Here is a 21,013-nt window from a genome sequence, read left to right as displayed (position 1 = left end):
AAGGTTGTGGCAATTTGTAATTAAATTTTTAGTAATCAAAGTTTGGAAACAACAAACCTGTGATCTTTTTATATATTCATGTGCTCTTTCTATAGTTGAACCAAACTCATCAATAAGATTAGTTGAGCAAAAGGCGTAAACTGTCAGAATCGTCTCCCAGCTTTGGCAGCCATTGTAAACCTAGTTTTGATATAATAACAAAAAACATTATCTAGATAGTGTCTCAAATGACTCATGTTTCATTAAAAATAAATATTAGATTTTATCTTAGAGTTTGATAACAAAGATAACTTTTGTTGTTAGAAATAGGTTACACTATTAATTAATGCCAAGGATGCTATTGTCACTTTACAAAAACTAAAAACATAAAAATGAGCTCTTGAGGCTCATTTATTCAAAAAACAATATCATTTTTTATGCTTGTAACATGGAACACATCTAGCTTACTGAGAAAATATAAACCAATTCATTGTCCACACTTTCTTTGAAGCAAAATTACTTCATTACAAATTATAAGTGGTAAGTTCTCAAAAGGTGACATGTGATCTAGTGTCATTTTTTCCATGGTGACCCATGTTGTGTGTTGATGTGTATTGTGTGTGTGGAGGGGTGTTTAGTCCCACCTTCTTTGGTGATGGTGGGTTAGACCAAAATATAAAGCTTTTAGAGTTTGTACTACCATCCCTGGGTTAATCTTGTGAGGATGTGAAAGCATAAATGGGTTGGTGCTAGTGTGTGGTTCACTTGATGTGCACAGTGGATATAGACATTTTGTTCTATAGTATTATAAATGGTATTAATGACATTCATGCACATATGATACATGATACATATAGACATTGAGGGTGGATAGCATGACACATATAATGACACAAGATGTACTATTGTGTGTGTGCAACCAGGCCCTCGGGCCGCAACCAGGCTGGATAAGCTCGACCTAGGGAGGCAAGGACCGGATGACCGAGTCATGCATAGAAGGAGCATTGGTACCTTGGGCAGAGAGGTTGAGCACACCAGAAGATCTAGATACTCGGCGATAACTCAGATGAAGGGCAACTGAACTCCGGATAGATTCAGTTAGAGTTAGATAGTCATCACAACTTGTAAAGGGATAACCCCATGGTCATCTATATAAGGTCGAGGGGGTGCCCCTACGATCTGATATCTCATTTCGAAACATCCCATCACCACCTCATAGCTCATCACTCTTCTCATAGCAACCACACCACAACTAGATCAACAGGAGAACTCACCCTCCATCGCCCATAGCTCATCTGTATTCATTGAACACTAGTGAAACTCAAATACTTAGCCTCGACAAGAAGTAGGGTGTTACGCATTCTAGCGGCCCAAACCTGTATAAACCCTTGTGTGATCCGATGTGCCTTTGCACGTACCATCGAGTCGCAATCAATGACGTCGTCCTGCTCAAAGCATCACGTGAGGAACCCCGTGGTGCGCAGTCGGGTCATAAACACCGACAGCTGGCGTGCCAGGTAGGGGGTGTGACGTTGATTCCCAACGACTCCATGGCTATTATCTTCAACACTCGGGTCATCTTCAACACCGGGAAGGTTTTCCACTTTGGATCCCTCTCCTGCATTACGAATCGAGAAGGCGTCCTGCACCGCACCGCGGATCCATCCGAGAAGAGGTCTTCTCCGAAGGCACCGATCACGGAGCCAGGCTCGTCCCGCCCGACCTCAGCAAGAACTACCCTGACGAACTCCAAGGCGCGAAGACCTCAACCAACCTCTGCCCCGTGCCGAATTGTGCCCGTGTCATGCGGGCCTAGGTCCATAACAACACCTGCGACCCAACTGAATGAGGTTGCGCCCCTATCGTGGCTGACTCCTCTGTCCAACTCATCCACCTAGGTGTGGACTCAGATCACTCGGTTAAAAGGAGTGGACAGCCCCGGCACCAGCATGGCCGCGAGAACAAGACTGACGGCCATATTGGCCGCCCTGCTCACAGGAGAGATGGCCGAAGCATGGGACGTGCCTCTGAGCTCTTTCTTCCCAGATGTCCTCTTTATCCAGGGGTGAATAGAGGATGCTCCCATCTCTGATGACGAGCCCACTGTATTGGGGGAGGAGCCCCACAGCGCGAGGCACGCCAACACCGGAACAGGTGTCATAACATTCAGCGTCACCACAAGGCCGGAGAACGGGACCCCGCGTAACCCGTATATCGAGACGAGGCATCTGAGGTAAAAGAGACTCCTAACAACACGGTGCTCCACGAGCGTAGCAATTCCCGACGCTGCGATCGTCGCCACACCCAGGAACGTGAATAGGAACGAACGGAGCATGATGCTAGGCACCGAAGCGAGAACCCGCCCCTTCCCCGGAACCCGTTGCTCGACTTCGCCCAAGCGTGAACACACCGAGCGAAGTCGGTGGGGCTCTGGTTCAAACCGCCAATGGCCTGCCCCGTACCCTGGACACGGAGGGCTACCAAAAGATCCTCACCTAGGCAGCAAACCATCTTCTTCCACCCGCTCATCCGGGTACGGACATGCACTATGTCATCAACAGTCAATGAGACGCGCAGAGCAATATCAATGATTTGCACGATCATCGGCACGAAAGTAAGATAAGGCGGCAGGAAGAGTATGACCGAGATCATGGCGCACCAGCACGCAACCGTGCAACAAGGACAGAGTCGGCATCAGCCTCTACAAACAACCCAACACCATGTTGATTGGCTCGAGAGAGGTTGCACGACTATTCGCATCAGTCGCCTCCCAGGGACCGCCACCATGACTGCGATCGAAAAGACTACTGGGAGGCTCGTGGGATGTGTGGAGTCTCAGCCCTTTCTCCCCGATTCTAGGCGATTCAATGGCCGCCTAACTTCAAGGTCTCGGACATCGACAAGTACAAGCACAAGCAAGATCCAGGTGGCTGGTTGGCCGTCTATATGACCGTCGCCCTAGCGATCGGGGCAATAGAGGACATCATGATAGTGTACTTGCCCATCGTCCTCAGGTAGGATGCGCTGCAGTGGCTCCAACACCTTCCTTGCCATTGCATCAACGATTAGGCCGACTTCTGCCACCGGATTGTCACGAATTTCTAGTCACTTTTCGATAAGCCGACACAACCCTAGGACCTCAAATCCATCAAACGACAAAGTGACGAGTCCCTCCATTCATTCCTGAATCATTTCCAAACTATGAGGAATCGCATCCCAAACATCACGGAGACCGCTGTAATCGAGGACTTCTACCGTGGGTCTAGTGACTTCGCTTTCATCTGAGCCATCCTCCAGAAAAGCTCCAATGACCTCAGAACAACTTTTTTGAGAGGCAGACATCTACATCACCACTAATGAGTGGGCCTAGGACCTCATTGGCCACACGAAGCCAGCACCCTAGGCGTCGAAGGAGGGAAACCAGCAGTCGGTCAAGCGCTGGGACAAGAGGCCAAGATATGAAGTGCATGCTGCAGGGCCCCCGGTGTCCTGACCTCGCGGCATGCCACGAGGAAATGCTCGGACGCTGGACGAGATCCACGATGCCCAGTGCCCGTACCACAAGGAGACGTGCCACACCCAACGCAACTGCAGGGACTTCAAAAACTTAGTCGGCAATGACTGACCATTCCAACAGCTATCGCCGCCCCCACCACAAAGAGAGCAAGACACACAAGAACAACCGCAGCCTCGGGAGGGGGTAGTGGTGGCACCTTCCCATGCATTGACAGAGAGGTCAATGTCATCTTTGGGAGCCATGGGTCCTAGGAGAGCAAGAGGCAACAGAAGCTAACCGATCGACAGGTCCTGGTGGTGACCCACGGTGCCCCGATACCATATCGATGGTCAAAGCACTCCATCACGTTCACCAAGCCGATTAGTGGCTTAACTTTGATCACCCCATCAAGTACCCTCTGCTTGTCAACCCCGTGATCCAAGAAAGTCGGGTCAAGAAGGTTCTGGTGGACGATAACAATAGCATCAATGTCACCCTCCCTAGAACACTCTAGGCCTTAGGGATCTTGACTGTTTAGCTCATTAAGTTAGATACCCCATTCTTCGACTTCGTACCAGTTGAAGCAGAGTACCCGCTCAGGCACCTCTTCATGACGGTCACCTTCGGTGCTCCAGACAACTACCGCACCGAGTTCCTGCGCTTCGAGATAGCTCGGTTCGAGTGTGGGTACAACGTCAGCATCGGGAGGCCAAGACTAAGCAAGTTTATGGCCATCCCACACTACCCACATATGATACTCAAGATGTCCGGATCTCAAGGCATCATCACTGTCCAAGCAAATTTCCAAGGAGTGGTGGAGTGCGATCGGGGGCCATCCAGACGTCACTCACCGTCGGACTCTCGGCAGCACCCCCAACAATGAGCGTCGACGCATCGTCAGGGGATGACCTCACAATCCCAGCAAATGAAGCATCTACAAGTACCACCATGCACTTGGTTGAAGAAACCAAGAAAGCCAATCTCGGCTTCCTCGACAAACTCAAGACGACGATCATTAGCTCCAGCCTCACCGCCAAATAGGAAGACGCTCGTCCATTTTCTGCAGGACAACTGGGATGTATTCGCGTGGAAACCCGCGAACATGCCAAGAGTCTCCAGAGAGCTAGGCGAGCACAAATTGAAGGTGTATCCTCAAGCTGACAAAAGTTGTGACGCTTTACACCCAACAAGAGAGAAGCCATATGGGTCGAGCTAGCTCGCCAAGTAGCAGCATGATTCATTAAAGAAGTAATGCACCCTGAGTGTCTTGCGAACCCTGTTCTTGTACTAAAAAAGAATAAAGTTGATTGACGCATGTGCGTCGACTATACCAATCTCAGTAAACACTACCCGAAGGATCCCTTCGGGCTCCCTAGAATAGAGCAAGTGGTTGACTCCATCGCTGGTTGTTCCATGCTCTCCTTCGTAGACTGTTACTCGGGATATCACCAGATCAGTCTGGTGGAGGAAGACCAGGAATAAACGACAATTGTCACACCCTTCGGAACCTTCTGCTATACCTCCATGTCGTTTGGCCTCAAAAATGATGGAGCAACCTATTAATGGGCCATCCAAACATGCTTAGCTGACCATTGGGGCAAGCAGGTGGAGGCCTACGTTGACGTCGTGGTAATCAAGACTATGAACCCGAAGAACTTCATCGACAACCTCCAGTAGGTCTTCAGTAGCCTGAGGCGCTACCGCTGGAAGCATAACCCAGACAAGTGCATGTTTGGGGTACCAGCCGAGAAGCTCCTCGGGTTCATCATCTGTCACCGGGGAATCGAGGCCAACCCAGAGAAAATTGAAGCCATCCTAAGGATGGAACTGCCACGATCACAAAAGAAGGTTCAGAAGCTTACTGGTTGCATGGCAGCACTGAGTCGCTTCATTTCACGGCTCGGTGAGAGAGGCATGCCATTCTAAAAACTCCTCAAGAAGGTGGATAGATGCTAGTGGACCCCTGAGGCTCAAGAAGCATTGGAGGCACTCAAGAAATTCCTGACTACCCCATCGATCCTCAAACCACCCAGTTGAGCCACCGTCGACCAACCGACTGAAGACCTGTTGTTGTACATCTCGTGCATGACTCATGTGGTAAGCACCACATTATTAGTAGAACGGACAGAAGAAGAGCATGCACATCCCATCCAGCACCCTGTGTACTTCATCAGCAAAGTCCTCGGGCCCTCCAAGATCAGATACCCTCAAGTACAGAAGCTGCTATACACAGTACTTCTCACGTGTAAAAGTTACGCCACTACTTTGGTGACCACAAAGGCGTAGTGGTTACAACCTTCCTGATAGGAGACATACTCTGCTATAGAGAAGCAGTGGGAAGAAAATCCAAGTGGGCGTGCGAACTCAAAGCTCACAACATAGAATTTTGACCTCGCACGACAATCAAGACCCAAGCTCTAGTAGACTTCAAATCAGAGTGGACCGAGCAATTGATTCCTGAAAATTCTAATCCAATGGAAGTATGAAGATGTACTTTGATGGGTCACTGAGATTACAAGGAGTAGGGGCAAGCATACTTTTCATTGCCCCTAGAGGAGATCAGCTCTTGTATGCACTGCAACTCCTATTTCCCGCCTCCAATAACGCTGCAGAATATGAAGCCTTGATACATGGGCTTAATATTGCCATGTCACTTGGAATCAAAAGATTGATGGTATACGGAGATTCTCAGGTTGTCATTAGCGAGGTCAATAAAGATTGGGACTACTCCATAGAATCAATGAGCAATTATTGTGCTGCGGTTAGGAAAGTTGAGGATAAATTTGAAGGGTTGGAGTTTCACCACATTGAGAGAGACTGCAACATGGCAATTGAGGCTTTATTTAATCTAGGATCGAGCCGAGCACAGGCTTCCTCAGTTGTCTTCGTCCAAGAGGTACAACAACCCAGTGTCAAGTCAGGGCCAGGGGAAGAATGCAAGGCAATAGAGTAAGCAGAACCAGATCCGAATGACTGGAGGGTACCAATCATCAAATACATAAAAATGAAGAAGAGCAAGATGATAGAGCCACGGTCGAGCGTATCGCAAGGCAGTCGGCTCACTAATCAGTCATAGGCGATGCACTATACAAAAGAGGGGCCAAGGGTGTTTTCATGAAGTGCATTGACTCATGCCCTTAAAAACACTTGCTGTAGGAAATCCACGCGAGGCAATGTAGGGTTCATGCAACATCGAGAACACTTATCGGGAAGGCATTCTGGGCTGGTTTTTGCTGGCCAACTGCAAAGAAAGATGCAGCCGACCTAGTCTAGAGATGTGAATTCTGTCAATTCTTGGCCAAGCAACAACATCTACCAGCACAACAATTGCAGACTATTCCAATCACTTAGCCCTTCGCATTCTAGGGGCTGGACATGGTCGTGCCATTCAAGAAAGCTCATAGAGGATATACGCATGTGTTGGTAGCTTTTGACACATTTACAAAATGGATAGAGTACAAGCCAATTGCCACTCTGACCTCGGCCAACGTGGTAGAGTTCATCTACAAGATTATCTTCAGGTTTGGGATACCCAATAGCATCATCACAGATCTGTGTTCAAACTTCACCAATGTCGAATTCTTCAACTTATGTGAACAAAAGTGCATCCAGCTCAAGTTTGCTTCGGTAGCGCACCCCAGGGCCAATGGGCAGGTGGAAAGAGAAAATGCAATGATACTAGAGGCACTTAGAAAGAGGGTCTTTAACAAAATCGAGAAGTTTGTAGGGAAATTGATCAAGGAACTGGCCTATGTGGTTTGGAGCTTACGAAATTAACCTAGCCAAGCCTTGCATGGAAATACCCCTTCTTCATGGTGTATGGGCGAGAAGCAGTGTTGCCGGTAGACCTTGCTTTCGGGGCACTAAGTCTACCTTCAAAAACATCACAGAAGCAGAAGCAACCCGACTCGAAGAAATTGATGTGCTGGACAAGGAACGGCTAAATGTCGTTATTCAGTCGGCCAGATACCAGTAGACCCTGAGGCGCTACCACGACAAGGCGATACACCACTGATCGTTTGCATTAAGAAACCTTGTGCTCTAGTGCATACAATGGGGAAAAGGACGCCACAAGCTATCACCACCCTAGGATGGACCCTTCATAATCACGGAAGTGGCTCGGTCGGGCTCATACCGGCTAACTCAGATGGATGGCACTGCAATTGGGAACTCCTGGAACATTGAGCATCTCAGAAAATTTTACCCTTAGCAGCACCATAAATTCTAGAGGGTGGGCTACCACATGTAATTCTGTGAACTCTTTTTCAATAAAGTTCTACTTTCTGCCCATAAATATTTGTACTTTGGTAGACTACTTATGGAGCAATCGACTTAATTCGGGATTGACTTAAGTTGGTGTTACATGCTCACGCTTACAAAAAAGGTGCACACCATACCCTACCACATGAGGCAATTGGCTTGGGCAGCAAAGTCCGACCCTGGTTCGGTGCTACATGCCTCACTTGACTCATGGGCGACCTCTAAGCCATTACTTACACCAGGCAATCAGCTCGGGCGGCAAAGTCTGACCCTAGTTCGCTGCTACATGCCTTGCTTAACTCATGGGTGACCTCTAAGCCTTTACTTACACAAGGTAGTCAGCGCAGGCGACGAAGTACGACCCCAGTTCGGTGCTACATGCCTCGCTTAATTCATGGGTGGCCTCTAAGCCCTTACTTACACGAAGCAATCGGTTTGGGCGGTGAAGTCTGACCCCAGCTCGGTGCTACATGCCTCGCTTGACTTAGGGTGCACTCAGTCCTACTTTATGAAAGCAGTCACCAAAGGCTGCACTCCGACCCATGAACAACGTTACACACTCTCGCTGCGCCTCGACGACATGGACTCGATTCTTACTTCATGACACAAAGATAAGTATTAATAGGATCTTCAAAGCTCAATACTCAAAGTTGCATGATCAAACATCAAGCTCGCCGAGCCACTACTTCGATAGCTTGGGGGTTGGGCTGATGCCCGCCTCACCGAGTCATTACTTCACCGGCCGGGGCTGGGATGCTGCCCGCGTTGCCAACTCGTTGCTTCACTGGCTCAGAGGTTGGACTGCTACCCGCCTCATCGAGCCACTACTTCAACAACTCGAGGGTTAGGCTGCTGCCCGCCTAGCTGAGTCACTACTTCACCGACTCGGGGGCTAGGATGTTGCCCGCCTCGCCAACTCGTTGCTTCATCGGCTCTAGGCTAGACTGCTACCCACCTTGCTGAGACACTACTTCGACAACTTAAGGGCTGGGCTACTGCCCGCCTCGCTGAGTAACTACATCACCGGCTTGGGGGCTGGGCCATCGCCCAGCTCACCGACTCACTGCTTCACTTGCTTGGGGGCTGGGTCGTTGCCCACCTCATCGACTCCGGGAGGCTATGCTAATGTCTCGTCAGCTTGGGAGTTGCGTTACCGCGCACCTCAGTGACTACTTTGTTAGCTCAGGTGTTGCTGCCCACCTCACCAAGATCACTTGGAGGAATAAGTTTCTTGATCCTCAACCTGATTATCTTAATCAGTTTGAGATTAGGGGGCTACAGGGAGGATACCATTAGAAAATTTCCAAAGACTACAAGACCAAGCATTCTGAAGCATGTTTTGGACCTTCAAGCTGATTGTTTCTCAAGTCAACTTGAAGCTCGAGGGCTACACCCATTGGGTGCACCTGGATGCAAAGGCAGAACAAAGCTGCACCAAAAGGCATAAGACAGTTAAATAGCACGATTCATTTTTGGAGTCTCAAACCAATTACCCTTAAAAATTGGCTTGAGCCTCGGGGGCTTGTGGGATATAGATATCTCCTGGATCCTTACAAGCACTAAAACGCAGTTCCGACTCGGTTGAGGCCAACCTCGGATGGGAGAGGCAGTTTCGTCTCGTCCGAGGCTAACCTCGGGCGGGAGATGCTGTTCCATCTCGCCCAAAGGCCAACCTTAGATGAGAGACGCTATTCTGACTCACCTAAGGCCTGCCTCGAACGGGAGACGTTATTTCGTCTTGCCTAAGGCCAACATCGAACTGGAGACGCTATTTTGTCTCGCCCGAAGCCAACCTCGGACAGGAGATGCTCTTCCATCTCGCCTAAGGCCAGCTCTGGATGGGAGCCTGAGGCCAACCTCGGGTGGGAGATCTTGTTACGTCTCGCTCGAGGCCAGCTTTGGGTTGGAGGCGCTGCTCCGTATCACTCGACGCCAACCTCGGATGGGAGACGCTATTCGAACTCGCCGAGGCCAACCTTAGACGGGAGACTCTGTTCCATATCACCCGAGGCCAACCTTAGGCGGGAGACACCATTCCATTTCGCCCGAGGCCACCTCTGGGCGAGAGACGCTTTTCCGGCTCACCCGAGGCCAACCTTGGGCAGGAGTGCAGAAACGCTCCATGGGCCGCTTGATGGGCCTCCCGATGGTTTGCCTAGCAAGGCATGCCCTCAGGCCGCAACCAAGCTGAATAAGCTCGACCCAAGGAGGCGAAGATCGGACGACCAAGTCATGTGCAGAAGGAGCGCTGGTACTTCGGGCCAGGAGGTTGAGCATACTAGAAGAGCTAAATACTCGGTGATAACATGGATGAAAGGCAACTAAACTCCGGATAAGCAGGAATCCATGCCACATTAAAAGGATAGATTCAGTTAGAGTAAGATAGTCATCACGACTTGTAAAGGGATAACCCTCTAGTCATATATATAAGGCAGAGGGGGTACCCCTACGATATGATATATCATCTTGACACATCACATCACAACCTCATAGCTCATCAGTCTTCTCATAGCAACCATGTCACAACTAGATCAATAGGAGAACTCACCCTTCGTAGCCCATAGCTCATCTTTAATCCTTGAACACCGTGAAACTCAAATACTCAGCCTCGACAGAAAGTAGGGTGTTATGCATTCTAGCGGCCCAAACCTGTATAAATCCTTGTGTGATCCCGACATGCAGCCGCACGTACCGAGTCGCAATCAACGATGTTGTCCTGCTCAAAAGCATCACGTGGGGACCCCGTGGTGCACAGTCGGGTGATAAACACCGACACTATGTGTCCCTAGTTATACTTTCTACATGCAAACAAGAAGAGTCCAAAGAGAATTTTGGTCCATTCCAACTAACTATTGAGACTCAAATTTGCTTCAATGCTAATACTTCAATTGGAAGGTTTCTTTAAATACTTTGGGTGAGTTTGGTTTTGCTTTTGGCTTTGACTTTTGTCCCTAAAAGCCAAAAGTCAAACCAAAGGACTAGATCCAGGAAGCAGCTTTTTCTAAAAGCCGACTTTGTCATAGTGCAAAAATGAAAGCACCACTGGACCTGCTTTTAATGGCTTTCGGATGGAACTGTGAAAACATATATCGAATAACTTTTAATGATTTTTAGTGGTTTCAACCAAACGGTTTTTAGCTTTTTAATAGCTCACAGCCCACAACAACTTTTTCCACAACTCACAGTCCACCGTAGCTTTTTTCATAGCCACAGCTCAACCAAACGGACCCTTTATCACTCAAAAATTGTTAATATAAAAAACATTTGAGTCCAATAATTCCAAAAGATAGTCTCAAGTTGTACCTGTGCTTTCATGCCGTCTTCTGCAAGCCAAAAGTAATCATAGATCCTTGGAAGATGTTGCTTGAATGCATTTGAATTTGGATTTTCTACCCAACAGCAAATCATATTAAGTGCCTAAAAACAGAATATCATATGTTCCATCAAATCTACTTAGACTTCAATACAAGAATAAGAATAAAGAAAAGTAGCTATTTAGTACAATATTTCCACAATGTCCTATTAGACAATTTCAACAATACACCACATGGAAACACCACCATATGTGACCAATCAACATTTAGCTCCAATATAATGACAAGCAAAAGTATAAACATTACCAAGATGGAAATCTTGAACAAATTGCAAGAACCTTCCAAAAAGGGCTTATGAAACCATGGTTAACTTTAGGATAGTTGTGTTTCTTATTATTTATATGATTTTCCCTAGAATAAACAAGTATACACCTTTAATAGAAGAGTACAAAGATAGTTCTACAATACCTTGTTAACAGGACAAAGGCAAATATATTTAGTAGTTTCATCTTCATAATGTATATGTTCCATGAGGTTATGTAGAGCTCTCTCTCTGAGTTTGTTAATTGGCCAACAATTTAACATTGGCTCCACAAACTTGTTGAGACAAGTAAAAATAATATTTTTCACTTGTGAGTATGGATAGAGAAGATCTTCCTGTAACAAAAGAGAAGTGAATCAAGCATCCAAAAAATTGTTTATATTGTTCTAAAGCTATATACATATTAACAAGTATATAAAGCATATATATTAAAGATGTATATAAAGCTAGCCTAGCTAGCTTGGTTTGGCATATAAAAATCATTCAAGATTTAACTTTTTACTCAACAAGGAAGATTGACCATTTAAGCCAAATTTTGGTATGTCAGCGAATTCAAGCTTCATGGAATGATGGAGAGAGTAATAAGACAAGGGCTAAATACATTGATTATTCTTGGAACATGGATTTTTTTGGAACCACATAAATCAGTGTGTTTTTATGGTATTTCTCCTAACCTGACTTGTGTGTTACTGCAAGATGGAAAGGAGAGTTGCTTCTGGGAGTGCCTGGAGCAAAGGGAATTTCTTTTCTAGTTTCCCCAATGAAGACGTGTGTCCCAGACACTCGGCAAAGACATTTTTGTACTCGGTAAAGTCTTTGTCGAGTGTTACACTTGGTAAAAAACATTCGACAAACATTTTATCGGTAAAGGGTTCTTTGCCGAGTGCTTTTTCGGACACTCGGCAAAGAATTTATCGAATGTAAAAAACACTCGGCAATTTAAGAATTGCAAAGACCCCAAAATTAACATTTTTAATTAGGGGAACCAACCTCCCACCAATTAGCGTCATTGCCCTATCCATCGCCCTATCATTTTCACCATTTTTAAATTGAATTCACATGTTTTGTGACCGATGAGATTCGAACTCGATTACCTCTCTCATGCGTAACCTTATTATCTACACTCCACCCGTATATCACTTATGTCTATATTACATTTTCCTTTTCCCACGTATTATAACAAACTAAGAGTAAAGTGATTATTTGAGGCACTAAATGAATTCAAATGAAAAAGTCGTTGACTACAAAGTTCAGTGACTCTTTGAGACCTACAACTTTCATTTTAGTAGTTTTTCATCCGAGATCATTTACAAAATTTGAGTTTGAAATTTGAGAACTTCAAACATATTTTTATATGATAAGATGATTTCAAATAAAAAGTTATCAATTATAAAGTTACATAACTTTTTGAGACCTACAACTTGAATTTTGGTGGTTTTTCCATTCGAGACAGTTTGAAAAATCCGTAATTTGAATTCAAATATAGTTTTCCATGACCAAATGATTTCAAATAAAAAAGTTGCCAACTACAAAGTTTCATAACTTTTTAAGACCTACAACTATCATTTTGGTGGTTTTTTCTAGTCCAAGATCGTTTCACAAATTTGAATTTTAAAATTTTTGAATTCAGACATAGTTTCTATTGACAAGATGACCTCAAAGCAAAAGGTTGCAAACTACAAAAGTCTATAACTTCTTAAGATCTACAAAGTTTATGTTATTTGTTTGGTTATTTATTCATCCAATATGGTGGTTCTAACATTGTTCACAAATTTTATACTTCTCTCTTATATCATAAACTACAAGAGAGATATATAAGTTTTGTGAACAAATTTACTTTAACTTTGTCATACGAAAAAATGGCCAAAATAAATATGATACATCTTAACGAGTTATACAACTTTATAGTTGAAAACCTTTTTATTTGAATTAATTTACCGCTTCAAATTTCAATCTAAAAAATTATCTTTGCCTAGTGTCAAAAAACACTTGACAAAGAAGCTCTTTACCTAGTTTCGAAAAAACGCTCGACAAAGAAACTCTTTGCCTAGTATCGAAAAAACATTCGGCAAAGCAGATCTTTACAACACTCGGTAAATAAGCTCTTTACCAAGTATCGAAAAAACACTCGACAAAGAAGTGTTGCAAAGTATTTTTTACACTTGGTAAAGAGCTTATTTGCTAAGTGCCGAAAAAACACTCGATAAATCACTTGTTACTCGGTAAAGAGTTGGATTCCGGTAGTGGTTTTAGGTCGTATGTGTTCTTTCCTATGTAATAGAAGTAGAAGTTTCATGTACGTATGTGTGTGTGAGTGATTGTAATCAGAATTTCTGTTTTTTTCTTAATATAAAGATACGTAGATCCCTTGTATGTTTAAAAAAAGTGAGATGTGTTATAGTCACATGCGGAATTGCCTGCAGCATGGTGCATGGCTCTTCTACATGACAATAAACTATAGATAGTTTCCATCTATTGCATGCACATAAATATCGTGCTTGTGCCTTTTTCTTATACTGCGCAATATTTACCAATCCCAATAAATATCAAATGAGAGAGATGATCTTAGTTTGGATCTACATAATCATGCTTAATTCTTTATACAATCAATATATGCGTATCTGACAAACTAGGATACCTTTTCACAAAAAAACAATTGGCAACGAAGCTCCCTCTTAGTATAAAAAACTTTCTTGGCATCTCTGAAGAGGTGTTATCTCAATAAAGGATAATTAGCTAGAAAATTTGGATTGGTAGCCAAAAGTGTTGTTTCTATTATTAATAAAAACAATTAAGGACCTTTTTTGTAGTTTTGCAGCTATGGCTATTTGGAATATTGTTTATATAACTACTGGGTTAACCCTACTAAAAGAGAAATGGGCTAGATAGCTATTTCTACCTATTTTGGTGATTGAATGTCCAACACAACATTGTGGACTAACTTGTTTGCTAAGTGTATGAGCATAAGTTTACTCGGATACAATTTGGAAGTTACTAAGTCCAAATGTTATCAAAAGAGGCCTAGAAACGTAATTGTGTGCAAAAAGGGTAAAACTGTGAGGTTTGAACCTTTAGATAAGTTGTGTATGCCTATTACAATGTTTTTAGCACTTGTTTTTGCACTCTAACTCATTCTGTAGAGAAAAGTGTGTTTTGGACTTAGTTTGTCTTGGAGAAAAGATGAGAAAGAGGTGAGTTTCCTAGACTTAGTTCAATTGGTTATACTCTAACAATGTTTGTCTAAGTCATTGGGAAGCTCACAAGAAAGGCCAAATCAAAGTGAAGAAGTAAGGCTCAAAAGAGCTTAGTTTGGGTTGGTCCGGGACTCACTGGATCAGCCTGATGGTGCACAGGACCGGGTCCGCAGGGAGCCTAGACTTGGTCTACGGAGGCATGGTGCTCCAGACCGTCTACAATACTGGTCCGGAGGTGCACTGGACCCCATCCGTACGAACTCTACATTCTCGAGAATTTTATTTATAAAATTCACTGGATCGTATGTAGTAGTGGTCCGGTTGTGTACTGGGCCACGTGGTAACGGCTACTTCGGCGCCCAACAACTACTTCAACGAGAAGCAGAAACGTGGAGGTGTCTACCCATTTTGGAAGTGCCTAGTCAGAATCTCGGAGGACCCGTCCCTGTTCCCGGTACGATGGTGCACCAGACTTGTCCAGTGTGCCAATCGAGAGCTAGTTTTCAACATGTTTTTAGATGAAGGTTCAATGATTCCTAGCTGCCTTTGGGATATAAAAGGACCCCCATTTCGACCTCCAAGGACACCCAAGCATGCCAAGAGCACATACCTCACTCCTACGCATTTGTGAGACACCCCAAAGCGATCTGAGCACCAGTTCTTGTGAGATAGTCTTGTTCTTTCGTTGTGCGTTCATGTTTTGACTTTGCGGTGTTATGCTTTGCTCTTGTGTGTGTTCTCCCTCTCTATTGTTGTATTCTTTGGAGTTGTAACTCCCATCAATCTATGTACGACTGCAAGAGACTCCAACTTGTAGAGATTCTTGCGAGGAGACTAGTATTGAGATAAGGAAGACTATGGCACTCAAGTTAATCATTGGATCGCTTGAGATGGGTTGAGTGCAACCCTTGTCCATCGGGACACCACAACGTGGAGTAGGAAAGCATTTGAGGCTTGACCAAACCACATGAAAAATCATTGTGTCTTGTGTGCTTGATTCTTTGCGATTGATTCTTCCTAGTTTTTCACTTGTGATATTGCTCAAGTTAATTCCACAATCTTATGAGAGCAATCAAATGATATAACTCATCCTTCTTCTCACTCTGACTTGATTTAGTTTGCACTAATACATGGTTGATATCATGATGAACACAACCGCACTAAGCACATAGACATCTGGCACCACTTCTTAAGAGACCACCAACAAAGTGGAGATATCGTTATAGACCATGTGAGCACCCATTCCCCATTAGCTGGTATCTTCACCAAGCCGTTGGATGAAAAGAGATTTTGTGAGTTGAGGAGTGAGATTAATATCTTAGATTCTTGATACGTGGATTGAAGTGTTGCACACTTGCAAATTTGTCTAATACCTTTTGAAAGGGAATTAGGCTTACACCTAGTTCCTAAATAATTTTGGTGGTTGAATTGCCCAACACAAATAATTGGACTAACTAGTTTGCTCCAGTGTATAAGTTATACAGGTGCCAAAGGTTCACACTTAGCCAATAAAAAGACAAAGTATTGGGTTCAACAAAAGAGCAAAGGGACAACCGAAGGCACCTCTGTTCTGGCGCACCGGACAATGTCCGGTGCACCAGAGGACTCCCAGTCAAACTCGTCACCTTCGAGAAAATCTAGAGGCGCTCCGCTATAATTCACCGGACTGTCCGGTGTACACCGGACAGTGTTCGTTGCTCCAAGGAAGAGCGGCCTCAGGAACTCGCCAGCTTCGGGAATTTGCAACGGCTAGTCCGCTATAATTCACCGGACATGTCCGGTGTACACCGGACTGTCCGGTGTGCCATCAAAGCAACGGATACTTCGGCGCCAACGGCTACCTGCAGCGCATTGAATGCGCGCCAGCGCGGGCAGAAGTCAGGCACGCCTATACTGGCGCACCGGACACTCTACAGTTCATGTCCGGTGCGCCACCGGACATCCAGGCGGGCCCAGAAGACAGAGCTTCAACGGTCGGAACCCAACGGCTTTGGTGACGTGGCTGGCGCACCGGACATGTCCGGTGTGCACCGGACTGTCCGGTGCACCATACGACAGTCAGCCCCACCAAACGACTAGTTTGGTGGTTGGGGCTATAAATACCCCCAACCACCCACCATTCATTGAATCCAAGTTTTTACACTTCCAACCACTTACAAGAGCTCTAGCATTCAATTCTAGACACACTCAAGAGATCAAATCCTCTCCAACTCCACACAACGCCCTAGTGATTAGGGAGAGAGATTTGCTTGTGTTCTTTCGAGCTCTTGCGCTTGGATTGCTTTCTTCTTTCTTGATTCTTTATTGCGATCAAACTCACTTGTAATTGAGGCAAGAGACACCAATCTTTTGGTGGTCCTTGTAGGAACTTTGTGTTCCAAGTGATTGAGAAGAGAAAGCTCACTCGGTCCGAGGGACCGTTTGAGAGAGGGAAAGGGTTGAAAGAGACCCGGTCTTTGTGACCACCTCAACGGGGAGTAGGTTTGCGAGAACCGAACCTCGGTAAAACAAATCCTTGTGTCTCACCGCTTTACTCGCTTGTGATTTGTTTTTACGCCCTCTCGCGGACTCGATTATATTTCTAACACTAACCCGGCTTGTAGTTTTGATTATTTTTGAGAATTTCAGTTTCGCCCTATTCACCCCCCCTCTAGGCGATTATCAATTGGTATCAAAGGCCGGTGCTTCATTAGAGCCTAACCACTCGAAGTGATGTCGGGAGAACTCGCCAAGAGGGAGATGGAGACCGGCGACAAGCCCGCTACAAGCCACGGGTCGACTTCATCGGAAGAGTCCCGCAACAAGAGGAAGGAGAAGAAAAACTCCTCCAACAAAGGGAAGGGGAAGGAGAAGAAACCCTCTTCCCACAAGTCGGATCGGAGAGGCGACAAACACAAGAGGATGAGGAAAGTGGTCTACTACGAGACCGACTCTTCATCACCATCGACCTCCGACTCCGAGGCACCGTCCGTTACTTCTAAGCGCCAAGAGCGCAAGAAGTATAGTAAGATTCCTCTACGCTATCCCCATATTTCAAAACGTACTCCTTTAATCTCCGTTCCATTAGGCAAACCACCGGTTTTTGACGGTGAAGATTATAATATGTGGAGTGACAAAATGAGGCATCATCTAACCTCACTCCACACAAGCATATGGAATGTTGTTGAGTTTGGTGTATAGGTACCATCCGTAGGGGATGAAGACTACGACTCGAACGAGGTGGCCCAAATTCACCACTTTAACTCCCAAGCCACTACTATACTCCTCGCCTCTCTAAGTCGAGAGGAGTATAATAAGGTGCAAGGGTTAAAAAGTGCGAAGGAAATTTGGGACGTACTCAAGACCGCGCACGAAGGAGACGAGGTGACAAAGATCACCAAGCGGGAAACGATCGAGGGGGAGCTCGGTCGCTTCATGCTTCACCAAGGGGAGGATCCACAAGCTATGTACAACCGCTTGAAGACCTTGGTGAACCAAGTGCGCAACCTCGGGAGCAAAAAATGGGATGACCATGAGATGGTCAAGGTTATTCTTAGATCCCTCGTATTTCTTAACCCTACACAAGTTCAATTAATTCGAGGTGATCCTAGACATAAGCTAATGTCTCCCGAGGAAGTTATAGGAAAATTTGTGAGCTTTGAGCTAATGATTAAAGGCTCAAAGAAAATCATCGAGCAAGGCACCTCCTCCACACCCGAAGCACAACCGGTCGCATTCAAGGCGACGGAGGAGAAGGAGGAGTCTACATCGAGTAGACAACCCATCGACGCTTCCAAGCTCGACAACGAGGAGATGGCGCTCATCATCAAGAGCTTCCGTCAAATCCTCAAACAAAGGAGGGGGAAGGACTATAAACCCCGCTCCAAGAAAGTGTGCTACAAATGTGATAAGCCCGGTCATTTTATTGCAAAATGTCCAATATCTAGTGACAGTGACAGGGGCGATGACAAGAAGGGGAGAAGAAAGGAGAAGAAGAGATACTACAAGAAGAAGGGCGGCGATGCCCATGTTTGTCGGGAGTGGGACTCCGACGAAAGCTCTAGCGACTCCTCCGACGATGAGGACGCCGCCAACATCGCCGTCACCAAGGGCCTTCTCTTCCCCAACATCGGCCACAAATGCCTCATGGCAAAGGACAGCAAAAATAAGAAGGTTAAATCTAAATCCTCCACTAGATATGAGTCTTCTAGTGACGAAAATGCTAGTGATGGGGAAGATAACTTACGCATTCTTTTTGCCAACCTCAACATGCAACAAAAAGAGAAACTTAATGAATTGGTTAGTGTTATTCATGAGAAGGATGATCTCTTGGACACCCAAGAAGACTTCCTTATTAAAGAAAATAAGAAGCATGTTAAGGTCAAAAATGCTTACGCTCTAGAAATAGAAAAATGTGAAAAACTTTCTAGTGAGCTAAGCTCTTGCCATGAAACTATTGACAACCTTAGAAATGAAAATGCTAATTTGTTAGCTAAGGTTGATTCTCATGTTTGTAATGTTTCAACTTCCAATCCTAGAAATGATAATGTTGATTTACTTGCTAGGATTGATGAGTTGAATGTTTCTCTTGCTAGCCTTAGGGTTGAAAATGAGAAATTGCTTGCTAATGCTAAAGATTTTGATGTTTGCAATGTTACTATTTCTAACCTTAGAAGTGAAAACAATATATTACATACTAAGGTTGTAGAATTAAAATCTTGCAAACCCTCTACATCTATCGTTGAGCATGTATCTATTTGTACTAGATGTAGAGATGTTGATATTAATGCTATTCATGATCACATGTCTTTAATTAAACAACAAAATGATCATATAGCAAAATTAGATGCTAAAATTGCCGAGCACAACTTAGAGAATGAAAAATTTAAATTTGCTCGTAGTATGCTTTATAATGGGAGACGCCCTGGCATCAAGGATGGCATTGGCTTCCAAAGGGGAGACAATGTCAAACTTAATGCCCCTCCTAAAAGATTGTCTAATTTTGTTAAGGGCAAGGCTCCCATGCCTCAGGATAACGAGGGTTACATTTTGTACCCTGCCGGTTATCCCGAGAGCAAGATTAGGAGAATTCACTCTAGGAAGTCTCACTCTGGCCCAAATCATGCTTTTATGTATAAGGGTGAGACATCTAGTTCTAGGCAACCAACCCGTGCTAAGTTGCCTAAGAAGAGAACTCCTAATGCATCAAATGATCATGACATTTCATTCAAAACTTTTGATGCATCATATGTTTTAACTAACAAATCCGGCAAGGTAGTTGCCAAGTTTGTTGGGGGCAAACACAAGGGCTCCAAGACTTGTGTTTGGGTACCCAAAGTTCATGTTTCTAATGCCAAAGGACCCAAAACCGTTTGGGTACCTAAAGTCAAGAACTAAACTTGTTTTGTAGGTTTATGCATCCGGGGGCTCAAGTTGGATACTCGACAGCGGGTGCACAAACCACATGACAGGGGAGAAGAAGATGTTCTCCTCCTACGAGAAAAACCAAGATCCCCAACGAGCGATCACATTCGGGGATGGAAACCAAGGTTTGGTCAAAGGATTGGGTAAAATCGCTATATCTCCTGACCATTCTATTTCCAATGTTTTTCTTGTAGATTCATTAGATTACAATTTGCTTTCTGTATCTCAATTATGCAAAATGGGTTACAACTGTCTTTTCACTGATGTAGGTGTCACTGTCTTTAGAAGAAGTGATGATTCAATAGCATTTAAGGGTGTGTTAGAGGGTCAGCTATACTTAGTAGATTTTGATAGAGCTGAACTCGACACATGCTTAATTGCTAAGACTAACATGGGTTGGCTCTGGCACCGCCAACTAGCCCATGTTGGAATGAAGAATCTTCACAAGCTTCTAAAGGGAGAGCACATTTTAGGATTAACAAATGTTCATTTTGAGAAATACAGGGTTTGTAGCGCATGCCAAGCAGGAAAGCAAATTGGTGCCCATCATCCACACAAGAACATCATGACGACCGACAGGCCACTGGAGCTCCTACACATGGACCTATTCGGCCCGATCGCTTACATAAGCATCGGCGGGAGTAAGTACTGTCTTGTTATTGTGGATGATTATTCTCGCTTCACTTGGGTATTCTTTTTGCAGGAAAAATCTCATACCCAAGATACCTTAAAGGGATTCTTGAGACGGGCTCAAAATGAGTTCGGCTTAAGGATCAAGAAAATTAGAAGCGACAATGGAACGGAGTTCAAGAACTCTCAAATTGAAGGCTTCCTTGAGGAGGAGGGCATCAAGCATGAGTTCTCTTCTCCCTACACGCCACAGCAAAATGGTGTAGTGGAGAGGAAGAATAGAACTCTATTGGACATGGCAAGAACCATGCTTGATGAGTACAAAACTTCGGATCGGTTTTGGGCCGAGGCGGTCAACACCGCTTGCTACGCCATCAACCTGTTGTATCTACACCGAATCCTCAAGAAGACATCT

At 45.0% G+C, this 21,013-nt stretch overlaps 1 protein-coding gene across 11 annotated transcripts in view; it reads right to left on the bottom strand.

Annotated features, from left to right (window-relative positions):
* LOC103626416 (achilleol B synthase) overlaps positions 1-21,013 on the bottom strand; it is a 60,179-nt gene that overhangs the window by 23,642 nt on the left and 15,524 nt on the right. For all 11 annotated transcript variants that reach the window (XM_035959039.1, XM_035959042.1, XM_035959040.1 and 8 more), the window contains exons 7-9: positions 11,518-11,706; positions 11,039-11,152; positions 58-180 (exon numbers count right to left, since the gene is read on the bottom strand). In XM_035959039.1, the coding sequence (XP_035814932.1) occupies positions 58-180; positions 11,039-11,152; positions 11,518-11,706 (426 nt within the window). The remainder of the gene's footprint in view (positions 1-57; positions 181-11,038; positions 11,153-11,517; positions 11,707-21,013) is intronic.

This window comes from Zea mays, chromosome 5 (assembly GCF_902167145.1).
Source record: "Zea mays cultivar B73 chromosome 5, Zm-B73-REFERENCE-NAM-5.0, whole genome shotgun sequence".
NCBI lineage: Eukaryota > Viridiplantae > Streptophyta > Magnoliopsida > Poales > Poaceae > Zea > Zea mays.
This window is presented reverse-complemented; position numbering and strand designations above follow the sequence as displayed.